Source organism: Loxodonta africana, chromosome 27 (assembly GCF_030014295.1).
Source record: "Loxodonta africana isolate mLoxAfr1 chromosome 27, mLoxAfr1.hap2, whole genome shotgun sequence".
In the NCBI taxonomy this organism is placed as follows: Eukaryota; Metazoa; Chordata; class Mammalia; order Proboscidea; family Elephantidae; genus Loxodonta; species Loxodonta africana.
Genome location: NC_087368.1, coordinates 36,853,834 through 36,874,943, shown reverse-complemented (window position 1 = coordinate 36,874,943; position 21,110 = coordinate 36,853,834). Strand labels below are relative to the sequence as shown.

The window sequence follows — 21,110 nt, the reverse complement described above, 5'->3', positions numbered from 1 at the left end:
CGATTCGGTCTGCACACAATGTTCAGAAAAGGCCAATTTATAGAGACAAAGTAGATCAGTAAATTGTGTACAGCACAGTAGCTGCCTGGGTGGAGGGTAGGAACAGGGAGTGACTGCAAATGGACATGAGACATCTTTCTGGAATGATGGAAATGCTCTTTAATTGGATTGTAGTCAAGATCGAACAACTCTGTAAATTTAGTAAAAATTGCTGAGTACTTCAAACAGGTGGATTAACAGTAAATTATAACACAATAAAGCTGTTTAAAAATTTTTTTTAATTATGACAAATGAAAAAAGCCAAACAAAAAATCATGTATTGTTTGATTCCATTTATATGAAATGTCCAGAAAAGTCAAATCTATAGGCACAGAAAGTAAATTAGTGGTTGACCGGGGCTGGGTGTGGGAAGAGGAATTAAGTTTAAACAGGCACAAAGAATGTCACTGGAGTGGTAAAATACTCTTTAAACTGGATTATCGCAATGGGTGCGTAACACAGTCAATACATGAAAAAGAAGTGAATTTTGCTTTTAAAATGAGTGAATCTTTTGGTATTTAACCATACACCAATAAAGTGTTTTCTTCGTTTTTAAGAAGGTGGTCATATCACACTGGTACTCCTAACCTTTTATGAACACAGACCACTTTGAGAAACAATGAAAAGCTAACTCTGTCTCAGAGGACTGAGAGAGTCTTCTATGCCCACCGACACACTACCAGTTTGAGGACACCAAACTAATTAATCCCTAAGTCCCTACAGCCCTTGCCAACTCTGAAATTCTATACCGTCTTACCAGTAAAGGTATTAAGAATAGCCACCACCAGAAAGACGCACACCCTACCAAGAAAGAAAACGTGATTTCTCTTCTAAAACAAAGATGGGGCCCCCTCTCTTCACTCTTCATTCTGGAATCTCCCACTTAATCCCCTTCTTCAATATGAGCCCCTGACTGAGGGACCCGGAAGCAATCCATCAACACAGAGACCTGCTAGTTGATGTTAGAACCAAACCAGTACCTGTCAAAGACCCAACACACTGCAAAACACAGGCCCAGGGAGTAGCTTCAGGATAACAAAGAAAAAGAAGTCTTTCAGGGAAAATTTAGCCCGGGTTTGTTTTAAAACAAGAAACAAGGTAAAAAAAAAAAAAAAAAAGAAATTTGATAAAATTTCTCTAAAACAGACACACCGCCATGACTACTCAGAGCCCCACGGCAGCTGCGGAAACATCTGCCAGTCTTCACTATAAAGCTAACCTCACTTTTCTGCACAGGGTGCAGATTCACAAAATAGAGGATTCCTCCAACACAGGTGTCTGCTCTGTCAGAGGGAAGGACCCTGTTCAGCTAAACCCACCCGCTTTTGATTTCCAAGTCACTGGGTTATTCCTGTTCAACCCTTCCCTGGGCCCCACCTCCATCACAGTCCCTGTTTGTGGGCATTCTGGTCCCTGCACCCCTTCACACCACGTGGCCAGATTTATCAGCTCATGTAACACTCCTGCCTGAAACCTTCCAAAGACAGTTGAAACAAGAACCCAAAATCCTCACCAAGGGTCCTGGCCCTCCCTCATCGCCCCATCCTGGCCAGTCTTCTTTGTGGTCCTAAACCCCCTCCAGTTCTCCCCTCGCCCCTCAGTGGGAAAATCTTCCCCAGGCGCTGTCACCTGTCAGGGCTCAATTTAACTGTTAGCGCCTGGAAAAACCTATTTTCCCTGAAATCTCCCCAAACCAATCACCAGGTGACTATCAGCACACTTTCTTTTCACCTCTTGCCAAAAGCTCTAATTCTTTCATTTGTGCGTTTATTTCACGTCTGCTTCCCCGACTAGGGAGCCCTGGTGGCGCAGCGGTGGAGGGCTCAGCAGCTGACCAAAAAGGTCCGCAGTTCGAATCCACCAGCCGCTCCTCGGAAACCCTATGGGTCAGTCCTACCCTGTCCTGTGGGGTCGCTATGAGTCGGAATTGACTCCGGGACAACGAGTTTGGGGTTTTTTGTTTTGCTTTGATTCCCCGACTAGGTAGTAGTTTCCAGGAGTCCGAAGTCGAGTCTACGCTGCTCAGAGAGTGCCTGGCACTTCGGGGGCACGCAAGCGGCCCGGCAGGAGTGCGAGAATGAGCCGAAGCCCCCCACCAGTCCAGACCCGGAGGGCTGTGCCCACGCCCCCGGCGCCCATCTCTCGCCCGCCCCGAGGCCTGTCCCGCACCTGCAGCTCGCCTTCTCCGGGGCACACCTGCCGCCTGTGCCAACACCTGCCACGACGCGCCCCGAGAGCCCCCAGGCCCCGCACGCGTCCCGCGAGCCCTCCAGGCCCCGTGAGCCCCCCTACCCCGCCGCCCCCCCGGCCCCGCGAGCCCCCCAGGCCCCGCACGCGCCCCGTCAACCCCCCAGGCCCCGTGAGCCCCCCCAACCCCGCCGCCCCCCAGGCCCCGTGAGCCCCCAGCCCCACCGCCCCCCAGGACTCGTGAGCCCCCCCAGCCCCGTGAGCCCCCCCAACCCCGCCGCCCCCCAGGCCCCGTGAGTCCCCAGCCCCACCGCCCCCCAGGACTCGTGAGCCCCCCCGGCCCCGCGAGCCGCCCCCCACGGCGCCCTCAGCCGCGCCTGCTCACCGATCACCTCCTGCAGCTCGTAGTCGTCCCGGTTGATGGACCAAGGCAGGGCGCCCGCGTCCTCGGACATGTCGGCGGCAGCGGCTCCCGGTCCTCGCGCCTCCTGGCCGCGCCGCTCCCCGCCCCCAGCCGCCGCCGCCGCCGCCGCCGCGCCCACCGACCGCCTCGGAAACAGCTACGGCTCAGGGGCCCGCCGCGGCGACCAGCGCGGCACAGCGGCGGCGGCTCGCGGCTCCGGCCGACCTCGCCTCCTGCTCCTCCGCGGCCGGCACCCCGACCCCGGCCCCGACCCCGACCCCGACCCGGCCTCGGCCTCGGCAGCAGCAGCCACGGCAGCCTCACCCCGGCCCAGCCCCTCCGTCCCGCCCTCTGCCCGAGCCCCACGCACTGGCCGAACTTTCCCTTCTGCCTCCACCTGCCGGCACGCAGCGCGCTGACGTCACCGCGCCGGTCACGCCCCGCCGCGGTCAGCCTCCGGCCGCCATCTTAAGTGTGGCGCGGCATGTGGCGAGCGGCAAGAACCCCGCCCGGGAAGGGGGACGGAGACGCAGGAGGGGAAGAAATGCTCAAGAAGGAGCTCGTCTAGTACATGGGAAATTCACAAGAAAACCGAAAATAGCACGGAGACAGTAGCCACATTAAACATGGAGGCCAAGGCGCGACCGAGCGGAAGGGGAGGAGCCACCTTTAGCGTCTGGGGCACGCTGTCGTCTCCATCCTAGTGCTCATTGGTTCGTTTGAGAAGGAATCGGAAAGGCGATGGGTGCTTGTGGACGTCAGTCATAGGTTAGTCCCGCCCACAAGCTCTGCGGGCTTCTCCCGTCGTCCGCTCGCCTGACGCCATCTTTGCGCGACGTCACGCCGTACTGTCACACCGCGCGCGACGTGTAAACGGCTGCGCAGGGTGTGGAGCGGCCCGGGGGAAGCTGGGTGGGGTGCCTTGGGGTGCGGACGGCTGCCAAGTCGGCCAAGAGGCCGTGGGCTGTGGGGCGGAGTGGGACCAGAGGCTGGCCCCGTGGCAGTTTTTTCCAAGGCGGAACTCGTCTTTGCAGCGCTCTCTGGAAGCCTGTTTGGTGGCAGGGAGCTCGGGTCATTCTCAACTGGGGGTCAGGAGCCCAAGTGAGCACCTCCCGAGGGACCCGCCACGGACTTTAGTTTTGTTTCGTTCAATACAAGTGAGATTAGGTCCGCTCTGGTCTGGGTCGTTTCAAGAGCCGTGACCTTTGTGTGACCTCACTGTGGTTAAATTTTATCAGGTTGACCACCCCCGGGGCTGTCGGGGAAGTTGGTGAGCTGAAGACTGTGAACATGCACAGTAAAAGAGGGAAAGAAAAGGGGGAGAGACAGTATCAACGTGAATAGGGCCACGTGAGAAACTGCTCAGTCCATCATCTTTCAGACAATAGCAGCCATTATGGATGAGACTGGAGCGCTGAGCTGAGCTCTGCTGTAGGAGGTCCAAACTCACTGCCGGTGGAGACGATTCTGACTCCCAGCGACCCTATAGGACAGAGTGGAACTGCCCCATAGGGTTTCCAAGGAGCTGCTGGAAGATTAGAACTGCTGACCTTTTGGTTAACAGCCAAGCTCTTTACACATGGAAAGTAGCTTTTATTACAAAAAGCAGCAGACAGCATATAACAGATAGGGGGAGGGCAGAGACAGAAAACTTATATATATACCCTGTTACGTACCACAGAAGAGGGACCCGAAGGGTACAGTTAAATGCAGCCGCTGGTCCCCCCTGGCTTGTGGAAGTTGTGGGGGAGACAACTGTCATGCCTGCCTCCACCTGGCATGGTGGGTGAGGGACAAAAACGGGTCTACCTTTTGCAGGTGTCTCCCTACCCCCAGGCAAGCTAGGGTAAATTAGGTGGGATGGGCACTTAGGCTACGCACCCTTCCACCTAGCACCAAAGCTAAGGGACCTCGAGGTCCCTCTGCCAGCCATTTTTATCCCCCAAAGCACACGTGGCAGGCTTCAGGGGCAAACAACAGACCTCTGAAGGTGGGAGGGTGGTGGAGGCGGCATCCTGCCCCCTACTTTTCTGAGGCTCCAGGCCAAGGTGCTGAGTTGGGAACTCCCAAGTCATTTACAAGTGTTCAAGTGTTGCCTGGCTGTTTTAGAAAGGCAAAGATCACCTTAATTGCCCAGCTGTTTTCAGAAACCAGAGAAAAAAGATCAAATTTAGTTCCTTGTCCTGCACTAGGTACCTGCTATGGAGCCCTGGGTGCTTCAGTGGTTAAGAGCTTGGCTATTAACCTAAGTGTTGGCAGTTGGAACCCACCCAGTGGCTCCACCAGAGAAAGATCTAGTGATCTGCTTCCTTAAAGATTATAGCAGAGAAAACCCAGTGGGGCAGCTCTGCTGTGCCACGTGAGTTGGAATGGACTCCATGGCACCCAACAACAACCGGTACTTGTTACATGTCAAACACTACGTCTCAGAGATCCAGTATGTCTAAAAACCTACTTCATTAGGGTGTTTATTGTAGCATTATTTGTAATGGTAGTTGCTTGTATATAGTATGTGGAACATCTACGTAGGGATACATAAACTTGTGTGTGAGTGTAATTAATGCTAGCTGCAGTAAAAACCCAAAAATCTGAGTGGTTTAACCCAAAAGCTTATTTCTCAAGCACATGGATTCCAATGCAGATGGCCCTGGTTTCACTCTCTAAGCAGGGACTCAGAGATTCCAGCTCCCTCCATTCTGTGGTACCTCTACCTTCCAGGGCTTCCTTGGGGTCCTCCCTGAATCCTCTGCAACCAGCCGCTTAGTCAAGAGACAGGGAATACCACAAAAGCTAGCCATGTCTGCAAGTTACTTTTTCCTGTATTGGCCAGAGCCCAGTTGTCTGATCCCAACTTAGGGAAGGCAGGAAATACCTCCTGGGTGCTCAACTGGAAGAAACAGGTGGGACTGGTGAGGATGGAGCCTCTCTCTGGCACAACTGGTTAACTTTGGCTGCCCCCAGGTATGGGGGCTAGGTGGCTGAGGAAGAGGAGCAGGAGGAATATACTGTTGTTCATTTTGGATTTTGTAAATTTAAATATTACCTGTCTTTAAAAAAAATAAGAAGGGGGGGACTGGTGAAATTATGATTCATCGATATTATGAAATACTACATAGTAGCTACAAAGAATGAGGTAACTCTATACATTCGAAAACAAACAAACCAACCCATTGCCCTCGAGTCAATTGCAACTCATAGTGACCCTATAGGACAGAGTAGAACTGCCCCACAGAGTTTCCAAGGCTGTAATCTTTACGGAACCAAACTGCCACACCTTTCTCCCACGAAGGGATGGTGGGTTTGAACCTCTGACCTTTTGGCTAGCAGCCAAGGACTTAACCACTGCGTCCCTGGGGCTTCCTTATCTGTATATGGCCGGATCGATCTATACACACAGGAACGGAACGGGGTGATCTACAATTAAAGCAAACAAGCAAGCTGTAAAATAAATTAGATTTCTGCATGTATGTAAATAGAAGGAATAAGGTCTTGGTGGTGCATGGTAAAGAGAGATTTTTGCTTTATGTGTATTGTTTGAACACAATGCAATTTAGACAGATTACTGGAACTAATGCATTAATTCTGATACATGAAATTATTTGGGGGGCCCATAAACATAAATCTCAAGAAAATGAAGATTAAACGAGGTACCATTTCACCCTCACCAAAAAAAATGACAAAGAGGATTCTGTTAAAAATAAAAACTCACCGAAATTTGAACAAAAGTTTTATTCTGAGCGGTTACTCTATATGCAGATAGGGAGACCATTTTGATTCCAGAAAAAGCAAATGGCTGGAAGCAGCTGGGTACAGTGAGTCTTATAAAGAGAAGAGGAGGGAGGAAAATATAAGATCGGCCATGACTGAACCTTGAGATTAACTGATGTCTGGTCTCTTCTGGCCTTAAGAAAAAAAACGTTGCCAAAGAGTCAATTCGAGCTCACAGCAACCTGACAAGACAGAGCAGAACTGCCTGCAGCGTTCCCAAAGAGCAGCCGGCTGGTGAATTTAAACTGCTGACCTTTTGCTTAGCAGCCAGGTTCTTAACCACTGTACCCCCAGGGCTCTACTTCTGGCTTGACTGCTGAAAATCTGGCCCTCGGCCACCTGCGCCCAGAGGCTTTTTGAGAGTTAAATTAGGAGGTAACGGTTTGACAACTATTCTTTTCGAGCAGGACAAGACCAACGTACCATTGCTTTAGAGAAGTTTCTGGTAGGTTTTTGCAGTTTGGGTCAGGATTTTTATGGTTAATATTTGGTTTTGTGGATAAGAAAAGCCTTAAAAGCAAAGTCAGATGTCTGTTACGAATTTTCCCATTGAACAATGCAAAGTATGGGCCAGGAGGCGGAGCAACAGAAACTTTCATCCTGCTACTGGAAATGTAACACAAGCTCTTTGGAAAACAATTTGGTATTATTACCTGATAAAGCAGAACCTAGGCTTCCCCTGGGGAAAAAAAAAAAAAAAACGTTGCCTTCAAGTCAATTCCAACTCATAGTGACCCTACAGGACAGAGCAGAACTGCCCCATAGGGTTCCCAAGGAGTGGCTAGTGGATTCAAACTGCCCACCTCTTGGTGAGCAGCCGAGCTCCTAGCCACTGCACCACCAAGGCTCCTGTGCTTTCCCTACGACCCAGGAATTTCACTCCTAAGTACGTACCCTAAATACACACATACCCCAACTCACATACACAAAAATTCCTATAGCACCACGTGTTGTTATATTAAAAGAAACCACCCAAATGTCCATTCATAGAATGTAAAAACGTTCATATGGCCGATACCGCGCAGCAGTGAAAACATGCTCCGTAGGATAACCCTGAATGAATCTCAGAGCAGTGCTGATAGACACAAACAGAAAATACGTAAAGTATGACTGCATTCACATAAAGGTCAAAAGTAGGCACAGCTGAATAAAATGTTATGTATTAAATACTTAAGAACAAGGAAGCAAACAACGATTTAAGTATTTAAGTTTAGTGATTAGCTGTGGGGGTGGGGAGGGGCAGCTGCAGCTGGAGCAGGGCGAACGGAGGATTTAAAAGATGCAGGTAGTAGTCTGTCCTTAACCTGGGTGCGCAAGATAGCTTATGTGCTCTTTTGAAGTGTATTTCATAATTTGAATTAAAGATTTTTCCCACATCTCAGGCACTGCTAATGTTTATAGCACCCCACAATCCTGCCCTTCCCCTCTTTCAAAGTGACCTCCCACCTGGGTCTTTCCCACACTCTACTCCAACCTGGTCTCATTATGCCCCCCTCTGCCCCTTTGTTCAGGCCACGCCTCCTTCCAGGAAGGCCGCTTCTCTTCTGCTCCACCCATCTGAGTCTTACCTGGTCTGTCAGGTCCAGGTGAGGGTTCACCTGCTTCTCCCCTCCCGCCATGCGTTTTCTGAGATTGCACCAGCCCTGAGGGAAGCCATGTACATTCACCACCTCACCCGGACTGTTGCTGGGCGCTTGGTCTGTGCAGCCATGGACCGATGGTCTTCTCTTCTCATGGACGTTCTATATCTCAGACTAGGCTGTGGGTCACCGGTAAGGAGTAGGTGATACCCTGTCACTGGGGAGAAAGTAAAGTATTTGTGCAGGGTCTTTGTATTTTTGCCCCCCTTAAGCCCTGCCAGCACACTGACAGTCTGGAAATAAACAAAGAGCTGCTCTTCTTCCGTTTTAAGGAAAATTTATAAAACCGTTTATACCAGGTGGCTCTCAGCCTTAGACAGGGGCATCAATCTCTGAGCAGCAGGTATAGTTTATAAACATTCAAAACACAGGCATCCCTCACTACCTCCAGCGGCCCTGCAGGACAAAGATGTGGCAGTCTGCTTCTGTAAAGATTTACAGCCTTGGAAACCCCATGGGGTCGCTATGAGTCCGAATCCACTTGACGGCAGTGGGTTTTTCTCACTACCTAAACTCAGAAACTGAACACCCATGTTGTGATAACTTGGTATACCCCACTCTCTGAACTCAGGAACTGAATAGATTCAGACAGCAAGGAATATAATACCTAGTTTCATAGTGTAAAATACAGATACTAAAGCCTAAGAAAGTCTTCATAGCCACAATTAGATTTGAGTGCTTATTAGGTGCCAGGCAATGCGCTAAGGGTTATAAACACCTAATTTAATCAGTAAAATAACCTCATGAGGTCCTGATGCCTGTGTTACAGGTAAGGAAACAAACTCAGAAGGGTTACAAAAATTGCCTCTAGAAGTTCCTGGAAATGCTTAGCACAATGCCTGGTCAGTCTTTAAATGCTCAGTAACCACACAAAAAAAAAACATCATGGTCGAGTCAGTTCTGATTCATAGCAATCCTATAGGACAGAGTCGAATTTCATAGTGTTTTCAAGGATCAGCCAGTGGATCTGAGATGCTGACCTTTTGGTTAACAGCGGTAGCACTTAACCACTGTGCCACCAGGCTTCTAAGTAAGGGTACCCAGTGCCGTCGAGTCGATTCCAGGTAAGGGTAGTTGCTATTTATTGTCTGGTGGAAACAGAGTAAGCCCAAGAGGCTGAGCAGTGTGCTGGATGGTCTGATCCCGATCTGCTTCGGCAGGAAGAACTGGTTTCGACCACCATCTGCCTGACGTCATCCTCGACATAGGCTGCCCGATCCTCGCTGCCTGTAAAAAACAAACCAAATCCACTGTCATCAAGTCGATTCCAAGTCATAGTGACCCTAGGGTTTCTGAAGAGTGGCTGGTGGATTTGAACTGCCAACATTTTGGTTTCTTAACCACTGCGCCACCAGGGCTCCATTGTGGCCCATATCACTGCACTGCCTAATCTCTTACAGATCAAGGAAATAAGGACTTTCTCTTCCTCAGCGATTTCTAAAGTCTTTTACACCCAGTGGGGTCTACCAAAATTAGAGAGGCCTCTGCCCGCCTTGGCACTGAGCTGGGAATATTAGGACACCAAGAAATGAGGACTAAACTGTCCCTTCCAAACCCACTGCTGTCCAGACAATTCTGACTCACAGTGACCCTACAGGACAGAGCAGAACTGCCCCTTAGAGTTTCTAAGGCTGTTATCTTTACAGAAGCAGATGGCCACATCTTTCTCCCCTCAGAACAGCTGGTGTGTTCGAACCACCGATCTTTTGGTTAGCAGCCAAGTGCTTTAACCACTGTGCCACCAGGGCCCCTTTAAAACCATCCTTTTGTACCAAATACAGTGTGCAAACATTTACGAACTATTCCCCATATGCACCATGGCTGGCAGTATGTCTGAAGAGAAAATCATTTTCCATCATCCAAGGGACTCTGCTCCCAAACTGCTGTTGCTTCCCTTGTGCGTGGCAGTGGCCCATGACAGAGGGAGACTCCCATGACCACAGAGCTGAGCATATGCTCTGGACACCCCATCCAGCAGACAGGGAAGGAGTTATCCTACTCTTAGAAGATTTTTCTGGCTCAGTCACTTAGGTAAATGCTAATCCAATCAGCCCCGCATCTCCCCGTACTATCCCTCCCAGAGTGTCTAGCTGGACATGAGGTAATAAACCCCACACTGACACACACACATACAAGAATTATATGACAGTGTTCTGCAGAATGCCCGGCCTGAGAACTGAACCTGCCCAAATCCTAGAAAGAAAAACAATTTTAAAGATTTAGTAGTTTTGGGGTAGCTATTTTTTTTTTATTACAGAACAGCTAGTGCAGTGATGGGCCTTCTTACGTAGCTGGTAAGACTTGGGACACAGCCTGAGAGCAAGAAAACAGAGGAACCAACTCCATTTAATATTACGCCAGCGCCAAGTCTGTCTTCAGCAAGGCAAACTGTACAGACTAGGGTGCAGTTAGAAAAGTATCTTTCTCTTCTCAGTGTGGAGCTGGGTTATTCACCTCTTTATGTGTCCTTGGGAATAGATTGGCATATTGCATGTGGTGTGTGTGTTAACGTTTCACCTGGCAGGGAGACCTTGAAAGAAAGGCAGCGTGGAGTGCTGTGGACCCCTCGGACAGTCCTGGTGAAGCTGTGTGCGCGCACGGGCCTGTACCAACGTGCCGTTCTTCTAGACCAAGTAGCAGGCTGCAGGAAAGGTACTGCCAGCACGTGAGTGCGTCCACAAGCAGCCTGGAGGAGGGGAGTGGACCGGAGGGGCACAGCGCCTGGGTATCAGTGGGCAGAGGAGAGGTTTGCACTGTGAAACTTGAAAAAGAGAAATGGGCACCTGGGGGCAGGAGGGCAGAACCAGCAACAACGATGTTTCCACAAAGCACCCCGGTGAAAGGTCTTCATGCCGTAAAAGGGATAAAATTCAGGGGACGGACCATCAATGCAACTGTCCTTGGGAGTTCCTAGTTCACAGCTATTGTGTAGCCCCCAGATCAAAAACCATGTCTTACTCAGATCATGGGTTCCTTCCATACTGTGAGGGGAAACACCATCCACCTGTAACGCCCAGACCCTATGGTTCACAGCCCTGGATTAAAGGGAAGGGAAGTAAAAGCACCACCGGCCCTTTCCTGTCGACAGGCACGTGGCCAGGAGGAACAGAAGAGGGAAAGTAGGAGGGCGAGCAGGCCCAGGGTCCTCACTTCCCCCGTCCATCCCCACCCCCACCACAACTCATTCAGATCTTGAGTGGGGAGAACTAGAAAAACACCCAAGACAGGTATGGAGAATATGATGAACCCAGAAACATCAGAGGCTCGTGGACCACTTGCCCAGGCATGGCTTGGGGGAGGTGGCCAGCTGCTAGGAGAAGCTCTGCACTCACCTTTGCATCATATCCAACACGCTGTAGGAACAACCGTGTAGCAATGATGGAGGAGAGAGTCCAGGCCAGTGGATGCCAAGATACCATGTCTGGCTGCCCACAGTCTATACTGGGTTTGCATTAGATCAAATGCTTCTCTGTGCCCCACTGAAGGGGCCCAAAGAGGCCAGCGGAATGGAGAGCTGAAATGAAGATCCTGCAGAGGTGGGACTTTGTGGCCAGAAGCAAAGAGTTGAGACCATGGTCTTCAACTCAGGGTGCTAGTGTTATGCTGCAGAGGCCAAAGGAGGCCTGCTGCACCTCAGCAGGTGCTGCATGGGACCTCAGGACCAAACCAGGCCAGGCCCTCCACGGTACAGCCAGACGACAGTGCAAGACCTGCTGCAGACCCAAGGCGGCCTTTCCTTCCACCAAGAGGTCGCAGGAGCCATTCCTGGACGCCATCTTGGCAAGATGAAGGGGGAGGAAAGGAAACCTGAAAAACTAAGCATTTACCTAAGAGACACCAAGTTACTCCCAAAGACACTGTTTGAACCAGAAGAATCTGATATATTCTTTTCTTTTTTAATCTTCAATTTGTTTTCAGGTTTTTTTTTTTTCTTTTTGCTTCCAAGAATCTGATATATTCTTAATAGGTAAGACTATATTTACCACACCTAAACAACAGGGTGACGGTTCATGGGAAAGATTAAAACCCATTGTCATTGAGTTGATTCCAACTCACAGCAACCCTACAGGTCAGAGCAGAACTGCCCCCATAGGGTTTCCAAGGCACACCTGGTGGATTCTAACTGCCAACCTTTTGCTTGTCAGCTGAACTCTTAACCACTGCGCCACCAGGGCTCCATGGGAAAGATCAGATGGTAGAAAACAAAGACGCCATGTTGAGTTTTTACCCCTGAGTCGTAAGGTAAGTGTGCAGCCCTGCTCTAACTTCATTTTGTGGCTTTAAGCTACTGGACAGACACAATGAAGTACCAGTTATATCCAGCCCTTCCACGAAGCCTGATAAACCCACATGGCTCGCAGGAGGCCTTTGTGATGGAGGCAGTAGTAAATCAAGGGGGACCATGGGCCCTGCGTCCAGCAGCCAAGTTGGTAGGACCCACGGCCGAGCAGGAGGAGACCATCAGTGGACCTGCGGGCCTGTGTTGGATGGACACTGTAAGGAACTTCAGAAAACCCACCATGACAGTTAGGTCTCCTGGTTGCTAGTGACAGAAAACCCAGACTATGTTAGGGTCCCAGCATTCCTGCTGTAATGACAACCACAGTAGAAAGGTGTTTCTCCCTGACATGAAAGTCTGAGTGTAAGCAGTGTTGGGCTGATAGTTCACCTCCACACCTGGGACCTCGTGTCTGCCATCTTCGAGGTGCAGCTTCCAGCTCCCACCACCACACCCACATTCCTGCAGCATGAAGGGAGTCTGGGAAGCAGAGGGCACACACCTTCTTTTTAAGGCCGTGAACTGTGAACTAAAACTTGCACATACCACTTCCTCTTACAGCCCTCTGCTTATAGCTTAACCACTTGGCCACACCTAGGATCTCAGTTAGCTGTTGCCATGAAGATGCTGGGTAACAAACAACCATAAAATATCAGCAGCCTACAGCAGTGAGTGTTTATTCCTTTTTCATGTGCCTGCAGATCCTCTGGCGTTTGGGTGATCCATGCTGCACTCAGCTGGGCCTGGCTCCGGGTTCCAGGCTGGGTTCAGACCTGCTCCAGGTGTCTTCATTCTCCTGCTACCGGCAGGCTACTGATGTCATGGCAATCATTTCCATGGTCACAGCACACGCGTATGCCTTGGTTAGTCCTGTATCTAAAATAGGAGCCGTGTGGAGAAGGTGGTCTTAGCGTAAGACGGGTGACCCACAGGTCTGAGCTCCCTCATTTCTGCACTTACCTATCCAGGGTCAGGATGGCCTGAGCCCACACAACTACATGGAGGGAGGCTGGGGAAGGAGGAGCAAATGTTTTAAAAGCAGTGATCTAATCTACCAACCGTAGCTACCAAGGACACTGGGAAATACAGCCTTTAGCAAGGCGGCCATATGCCCAGCTAAAATTCTGGAGTTGTGTTCCCAAAGGAAAGAAGGGAAGCTGGGGAGTCTCTGCTATCACGTGTATCATTCAGGAGGCAGTTTCTGCTTCTAGTTTACGAGAACCACGGTTGTCTTCCCGTGGAAGCATTCTTCTCTTTGGCACTAGAACTTCTGAACCCACTGAAACCAAAATTGCAGAGTTGGGAAGCGTTAACAATTCCTTTACCAGTTTATTTGGTGTAAGAGTGAGAGGGGTAACTCCACCTTCACCCCTCATTTCCTAAACCCCTGCATTCTAGTTATGGGAGAGATGGCAGCACATATTCGCTGCTGGGTTAAGGCTTACAAACTAGGGCTTTGAACTGGTTCAGTTGGAACCTCTGCTAAGAATTTGCAATTCCACCCCAGATACACTGAATCAGAATCTACATTTTAACAAGATCCTCAGGTGATTCTTAGGTATCCCAGGTGACTCTTGTGCTTATGTAAGACTCACAGGGGCCCTTTGTTAAAGTGCAGATTCTAATTCAGCACGTCTAGGGTAGAAATGCAAATTCCCAGCAGGGGTTCAAATTGAACTGGTTGGAAGCCCTGTTATAAACAGAGCCTTAAACAGGCCAATCCCCAGTTCTGCCAAACCAGCTCTTCCTGGGTGATAGGGCATAGGGCAAAACCAGGAATTCCAAGAGTGTGAGGTCACCGTCATACTTCCTTTGCCATAAAATGTGTCCTGTAGGTGGAAATAGTGTCAAGGCAAGGGATAAGACACTCTGCTCACAGAATGGTAGTACTGGCAGAAATGCCACGGTGACTGATGTGTACATCCCTGTAAGGACACATCCCTGCCCCTAACACGTGGGAAGTGACCTAATAACCAGGTGTCTGACTGGTCTTTCCTGAGCTCAGCACAGCCTACCCCAATAAGTCAGGCACGCTTGTGCCTGCGTTACAAAAGAAGAATGATCTCAGATCAAGGACCTCACTTGCATCTTAAAAACTAGAAAAAGAAAACCAAATTGAACCCAATGGGACCAGAAAAAACACATAATAAAGACCACTGCAGAAATTAATGAAATAGTAAGCAAATAGAGAAAAATCAATGAAAACAAAAGTTGATTCTTCGAGAAAACCTGTAAAATCGTTAAGCCTTTAGCCAGAACGACCAGGAAAAAAAGAGAAAAGACACAAATTGCCAATATCAGGAATGAGAGATGTGATATCACTATCGTTTCCACCAATGTTAAAAGTATAATCCAGGAATGTTATGAAAAACTTTATGCCAATAAATTTGGCAATTTAAGTGAAATGGACAAATTCCTTGAAGCAGAATTAAGAAATAGATAACCTGCATGGCCTATATCTATTAAAAAATTTTAATGTATAGTTACAAACCTTCCCACAAAGAAAACCATAGCAGTAGCCAGATAAGCTTGGTGAAGGCAAGTCTACCTTGCTGACCCCATGCATGGCCTCCTTCCCTGGAGCCGTGGCCACTTTGTAATTGGGCCTGTTACACAAGCACTAGAAAGGCCAAGGAGGAAGCCAACTGCCATCCGCATTGTCTCAGTTACCTAGTGCTGCTGCAACAAATACCACAAGGGGATGGCTTTAACAAACAGAAGTTTATTTTCTCAAGGTCTAGGAGGCTAAAAGTCCAAATTCAGGGCACCAGGCTTTCTCTTTGTCAGTTCTGGAGGAAGGTCCTTGTCATCGATCTTCCCCTGGTCTAACAGCTTCTTGGTGCAGGGACCCCGGGTTCAAGGGACGCTCTCTGCTCCTGGCACTACTTTCTTGGTGGTTTAAGGTCCCCCAAAAAGTCATGTCCTTGCCACATGTAAACACATTCACCCCATCATATCATAGCAAAAGTCCTAAATCAACTCCAAGTCCAAAATCCAAAAGCTCTTCTGCATCTGAGAAATCCAGAATACAAGTTATCTGCTTCCCAAGTACAACGGTGTAACGTAGACACGAGATAGACATTTCCATTACAAATGGGAGAAACTGGAGGGAAAGAAGGGATAACAAGCACCAAGCAAGTCAGCAGAACACATTACATTAGCTCTCAAGGCTTGAAAATAATCCTCTGTTCTCTGAGACCATTTATACAATGGCCCTACCCTCCAGACTCTGGGTTTTGGCCACACTCTCCGAATTCTGGGTGAAGGCCCGTTGACCCTAGGCTTCAGCTCCGCCTTCCAGGCCCACTAGAACGGCAGCTCTCAGGTTGGGGCTTCTAGTCCTGCTTATTGAGAGCCTCATCCACAGCAGATGGCCTTTGATGAGCATTTACGTGGGACACAAATGTTTCCACACGCTGTTCTTTGTGAGGAGTCCATCCATGCATCTGCCCACTACCTCCTTGTCACCAATCCTCTAATCTCATTCTTTCCAAATCCCTGACCAACCGGTTAACCTATGAACCACTAGGCATGACTCCTGGTAGACCTGCACCTGCGGTAGAGCACTGCCCACTATAGAAAATCCCTTGGCCACTGCCTTTTGGGGCCAGTCCTCAGTGAGCTGTGGTGCAGCAGTTTTCACTTCTGGCTGGTTCCATCGTGGTGTGCAGATCTACCTGTGAAAGGGGCTGGTGCTTCTCTTGTCCTCTAGTTACTGACCACCTGGTGTTCCCCCTGAGGGCACAGGCAGTATGCTGAAGAAGACATAGCGAGGCAGTGGGATTGGGTATGCTCAGATTGTTTGCTGTGCACTTCAGACCTGCTCAGTACATCCCACTTCCATCTTACGACAGCAGACTAATATGCCTGTCTGATTTTCTGGTTTCAGTAGACCAGTGCGTGACAGGCACTTCGGGTTGGCCGAATCTCCCCATGTACTGGCCCTCCACCTATACTTTATTCTATGCCACCACCAGTGACAATCTGCTTATTTGTGATGTCATTGCGCGCCATGGATTGCCAGGATCCCATTAACCCACAACAAGGTTATCTGTACCCTCCTTGTTGTTGTTAGGTGCCATCAAGTCAGTTCCAACTCATAGTGACCCTACAGAACTTCCCCATAGGGTTTCCAAGGAGTAGCTGGTGGATTCGAACTCCCGGCCTTCTGGTTAGCAGCCGAGCTCTTAACCACTGTGCCACTAGGGCTCCATGCCCTCCTTATATAGCTTAAAAAAAAAAAAAACAACCCACAGCTGTTGAGTGGATTCCAACTCATAGCGACCCTATAGGACAGAGTAGAACCACCCCATAGGGTTTCCAAGACTGTAATCTTTACGGAAGCAGACTGCCACATCCTTCTCCGGCAGAGCGGCCGAAGGATTCCAACCATCAACCTTTCAGTTAGCAGCCAACTGCTTTAACCACTGTGCCACCAGGGCTCCTCATATATCTAAACAACTCAATTCCGGAATCCTACTTTAAAGCCATTCCTGGCGCCAATTACTTATTAGTCAGTGTCCTGATAGGAAATAAATGGCACATCAGAATGGATATTTTGAGGAGAGCTTAAAAAAGGTGCTATGTGTAAAGGATAAACAGAGTACAGGGAAATCAAAAAGGGTCATGCAGGACTACAGGGATGGGGGAGCCCTGGTAGAGCAGCGGTTAAGAGCTCAGCGGCTCACCAAAGGGTCGGCAGTTGAAATCCACCAGGCGCTCCTTGGAAACCCCATGGGGCAGTTCTATCCTGTTCTGTAGGGTCGCTATGAGTCTGAACTGACTCGACAGCACCACCACTACCAACGGGAATGGCAACCTTGGAGTCATCACCGCCCAAAGGGGCAAGACGACAGATGGCTACTGGAACCAAAGAGGGTAGCTGAAGAACATGGTCACCTAACAGTAGCTGTGGCCCTTGGTAAAAAGGCAGTCAGCCCTCAGCAACCCCACAAGAAAGGAACCAAGGGAATAAACGCCTTGACTTCACTCTCCTCCCGCTCTCTGATCTGCTGGTGCTTTCCATTGGACAAGCCCAGCGGGAAACCAGTGGGCAAGCGGAGCCTGTTGATGTAACCCTCGAAGGAAGGTCTATATCCTGAGGCACAGAGCCTGATGGAGAACAGGAGAGAAAGTGTAGAGGAGAGACAGATAAGATCTACCACACAATCAAAACTAGCTTAAGCAAACAGAGAATTTTTTGGTTCACCTACCTGAAAATTTCAGCCTTCAGGCTTAAAGCAGGGGCTCAGAGGATGTCCTTGGTACATACCTGGTTTTCCACCATTCACAAGCTTCACACACAGGCAGCCTCGCCTTGCAAGATCCACGTGGGCTCCAGAACTCACAGCCTTCATCATTCGGGTGTGGTGGGAGCCCTGGAAGGAGGCTTTGGCTGGGTCACATGACATCACATGACGTCCCTAAACCAATCATGGTGCTCAGAGCAAGGAGAGCCGTGGCTTGGTGGAGGTCTCTCTGCAGCTGGGATGGAGGGAAATCACAGCTGGGAGTGTGAATTAGGAGCAGGGACGCTGAGGCCGAGCAGCCACAACACAGCTTGTCCACCTTCCTGCACCTGTGAATCACGGAGATCTGATGAAAGTACAGATTCTCATTCAGTAGGTCTGGAGTGGGATTCCAGCTTTCTTGTTTCTAAAAGGCGATGTCACATCCACTGGTCCAGGGGCCACAGGTGGAGTCGCCCGCCCTCCTGCCGCCAGTTGCTGTGAAGTCGATTTAGACTCATAGCGACCCCCTGTGTTAAAGAGTAGAACTGCTCTGTAGGGTTTTCGATGGCTGTAATCTTTATGAAAGCAGATTGCCAGGCCTTTCTTCTGCCTCCTCACGGGGTGTGTTCTAATCACCAACCTTTCCGTTAGTAACCAAAAAACCGAAATCCGTTGCCTTGTAGTGGATCTGGACTCGTAACGACCCTATAGGACAGAGTAAAACTGCCCCATAGTTTCCAAGGAGGGCCTGGTGGATTCAAACTGCCGACCTTTTGGTTAGCAGCCGTAGCACCCAAGTGCAAACCGTTTGCACCACCCAGAGGCCACACCAGGAGTAGCGAGGTGTTAACAGCTGTACCGTCCAGTGTGGCAGCCACTTGGAAGCTGCGGCTAGCCAAACTGACCCGTGCTGTAAGTGTGAATGGTCACTAGGAGTCGGAATCGACTCGATGGCACTGGGTTGGGTAAGTGGAAAATCCGCGCCATGTTTTGAAGACTTAATTTGAAAAAGAATGTAAAAGACCTCTTCCATAATTCTTAGATTGATTACATGTTGAAGTGATAATTTAGGTACACTGGCTTAAATAGACTGCATTACTAAAACTAGTTTCATCTGTCTCTTTTTTACTTTTTTAATGTGGCTACTAGAAATTTAAAAACTACATACATGGCTTACGTTATGATTTTATTGGGCAATACTGCTCTAGGAGGAGGTAACTTTTTTTTTTTTTTAAGGAGATAACTCTTGAACTGGGTGAGGCTGGTGTTATTAAAACACACACATTTTTACTTATGAACACTCAACCAGAAGAGCCTGACTAAAACAGAGGCCACTTGAGACTTACCTACTGGATCCCTGGACTCGGCCTGCCCTCAGGACCTCAAGGTTAGGTACCTGCACGTTGACTTGATACCCAAGTACTCAGACAGGGGAAACTGGGGGGGTCTGATCTCAGGAAAGTGGAAGTTCCAGGAGCCCAGTGTCCCTTCTCTGTGCCTGTGGTCACTTCATTTCTCGTTTTGGTTCGGGTCATTGCCTGAAGCAGACATGACCACTGTGCTTATCAACTTCCCTAACCTATCAGGCACGCAAACACTAGATTAATCTGCTCCGTACTCTGGTTCCAACAGCCCTTCTCTTGCCTGGACACGGTTTATTCTCATGTTCCAGGGCCCCAGCCGTCCTTCCCACGCCACCTCCCTACTGAACCCATATGGTCTTGTCCCACCAGTCTATTCCTCATCCATAAATGTGCCTCTCAGTTTCCCTAAGTTGGCCTCACTGCTTGAACCTCCTTCTCCTCCTCCTAGTCTCTGCCCTGCCAAGTCCATGACCTTACAAAGCCCAGTTCAAGGTCACTGGCCTCTGGAGGCCTTTTCAAGACCTTCTGGCCCACAGAAGCCTGTCTCAGGACTTGGAGCACATGCTGCGACGAGTATGGAAGTCTCTGTTGCCTGATTCCTAGGTTACCCAGATCATTTTGCTTTTGTGCTGACGTTCTTCGGCTGGGCTGCAAGTCTCTAGAGAACAGAGCACTGCCTCATTTACGGTCTGCTTTCAGTCTGGACCAAAATAATAAGTCTTTAAGAAACATAATCGGGTTCACTTTCTCAACATAAAATGAAACGATGGTTAAAAATACATACTTTTTCACATATGTATAACTATATGTTCTCGGTGATCATTTTCATAATGAAAATTATTACTTTTTTAAAAGAAAAATGGAAAACTGAGCCTCAGTCATTACGTAAATACTCAGGGACTTTATTTTTTACTGTATTTTTATATTAAACTTTTTATCTTGAAATAATTACAGATTCACAGAAAGTTGGAAAGATGGTGCAGAGAGGGTCTACTTACTCTTCACACAATTTCTCACAATGGCTACGTCTTTCATAACCACAGGACACCGCCAGGCTTTGGTACGATGTCTGCGTAGTGCTGTGCCATTCTGTGCACACTCCTGTAGCCACCACCAGAGTCAAGATGCAGACCTATAACATCACGTTAAAAATCTCCCTCAGCTACCTCTTTCTGGCCACACCCACTCCTACCAGCCATCGCTAACCCCTGGCTGTTGTTGGGTGCCCTTGAGTCAATTCCAGTTCGTAGCGATCCTACAGGAAAGACTAGAAATGCCCCGTAGGAGTAGATCGCCAAGTCTTTTCTCCCTTGGAGCCTCTGGTGATCTCGATCCGCTGACCTTTCAGTTAACAGCCGAGTGCTTAACTGTTGTGCTGCCAGGGATCCTTCCCTAACTGCTGGCATCCACTCATCTGTTCTCCATCTATGATTTTGTCATTTCAAATAGAATTTCATTTTGATTAATTCATACGGGTTTCGAATGCATCTCTTTGTGTAGATTTTTCAACAGGCGCTGTAGGCACCAAGATGTTACTTTGAGGACTAAGGTGCGCCTGGCTCAAGCCATGGTATTTTCAATTGCCTCGTAAGCGTGTGAAAGCTGGACAATGAATAATGAAGATGGAAGAATAATTGACGCCTTTAAATTACGGTGTTGGTGAAGAATATTGAATACAGCATGGAGTGCCAGAAGAACAAACAGGTCTGCCTTGAAAGTAATACAGCCAGAATGCTCCTTAGAAGTGAGGATGGCAAGACGGCGTCTCACATACTTTGGACATGGAGTCCCTGGAGAAGGACATCATGCTTGGTAAAGTAGAGGGTCAGTGAAAAGGAAGAAGACCCTCCACGAAATGGATTGACACAGTGGCTGCAACAATGGGCTTAAGCACAGCAACGATTGTGAGGATGGCACAGGACTGGGCAGTGTTTCGTTCTGTTTTATGTAGGGTTGGTATGAGTCAGGACTGACTCCAGGGCACCTAACAACAACAACAACAGCAACAGGTATTAGATAACTTATAATTCTACTTGTGTCAACATTCGACCTGCTTAAGTGAGATGTAGAAGCCTTTCCTGTCTTCAAGTCCCTCTCCTGTCCGCTGTTGTTGATATACTTGTCTTAAATATTTCCTCTACATACACTGACAGCCATGAGTGCTCAGGATGGGGGACACTGGACAGGAACTGGTGGGGT

At 49.0% G+C, this 21,110-nt stretch overlaps 1 protein-coding gene across 2 annotated transcripts in view; it reads right to left on the bottom strand.

Moving 5' to 3' along the window:
* The window catches only part of OXSR1 (oxidative stress responsive kinase 1), a 107,432-nt gene extending 104,698 nt beyond the window's left edge, over positions 1-2,734 (bottom strand). The window contains exon 1 of one of the 2 annotated variants that reach the window (XM_064277493.1): positions 2,612-2,734. In XM_064277493.1, the coding sequence (XP_064133563.1) occupies positions 2,612-2,681 (70 nt within the window). In that variant the 5' untranslated portion in view covers positions 2,682-2,734. The remainder of the gene's footprint in view (positions 1-2,611) is intronic. The other variant, XM_064277495.1, reaches the window with a different exon arrangement.
* Positions 2,735-21,110: the final 18,376 nt, after the last annotated feature.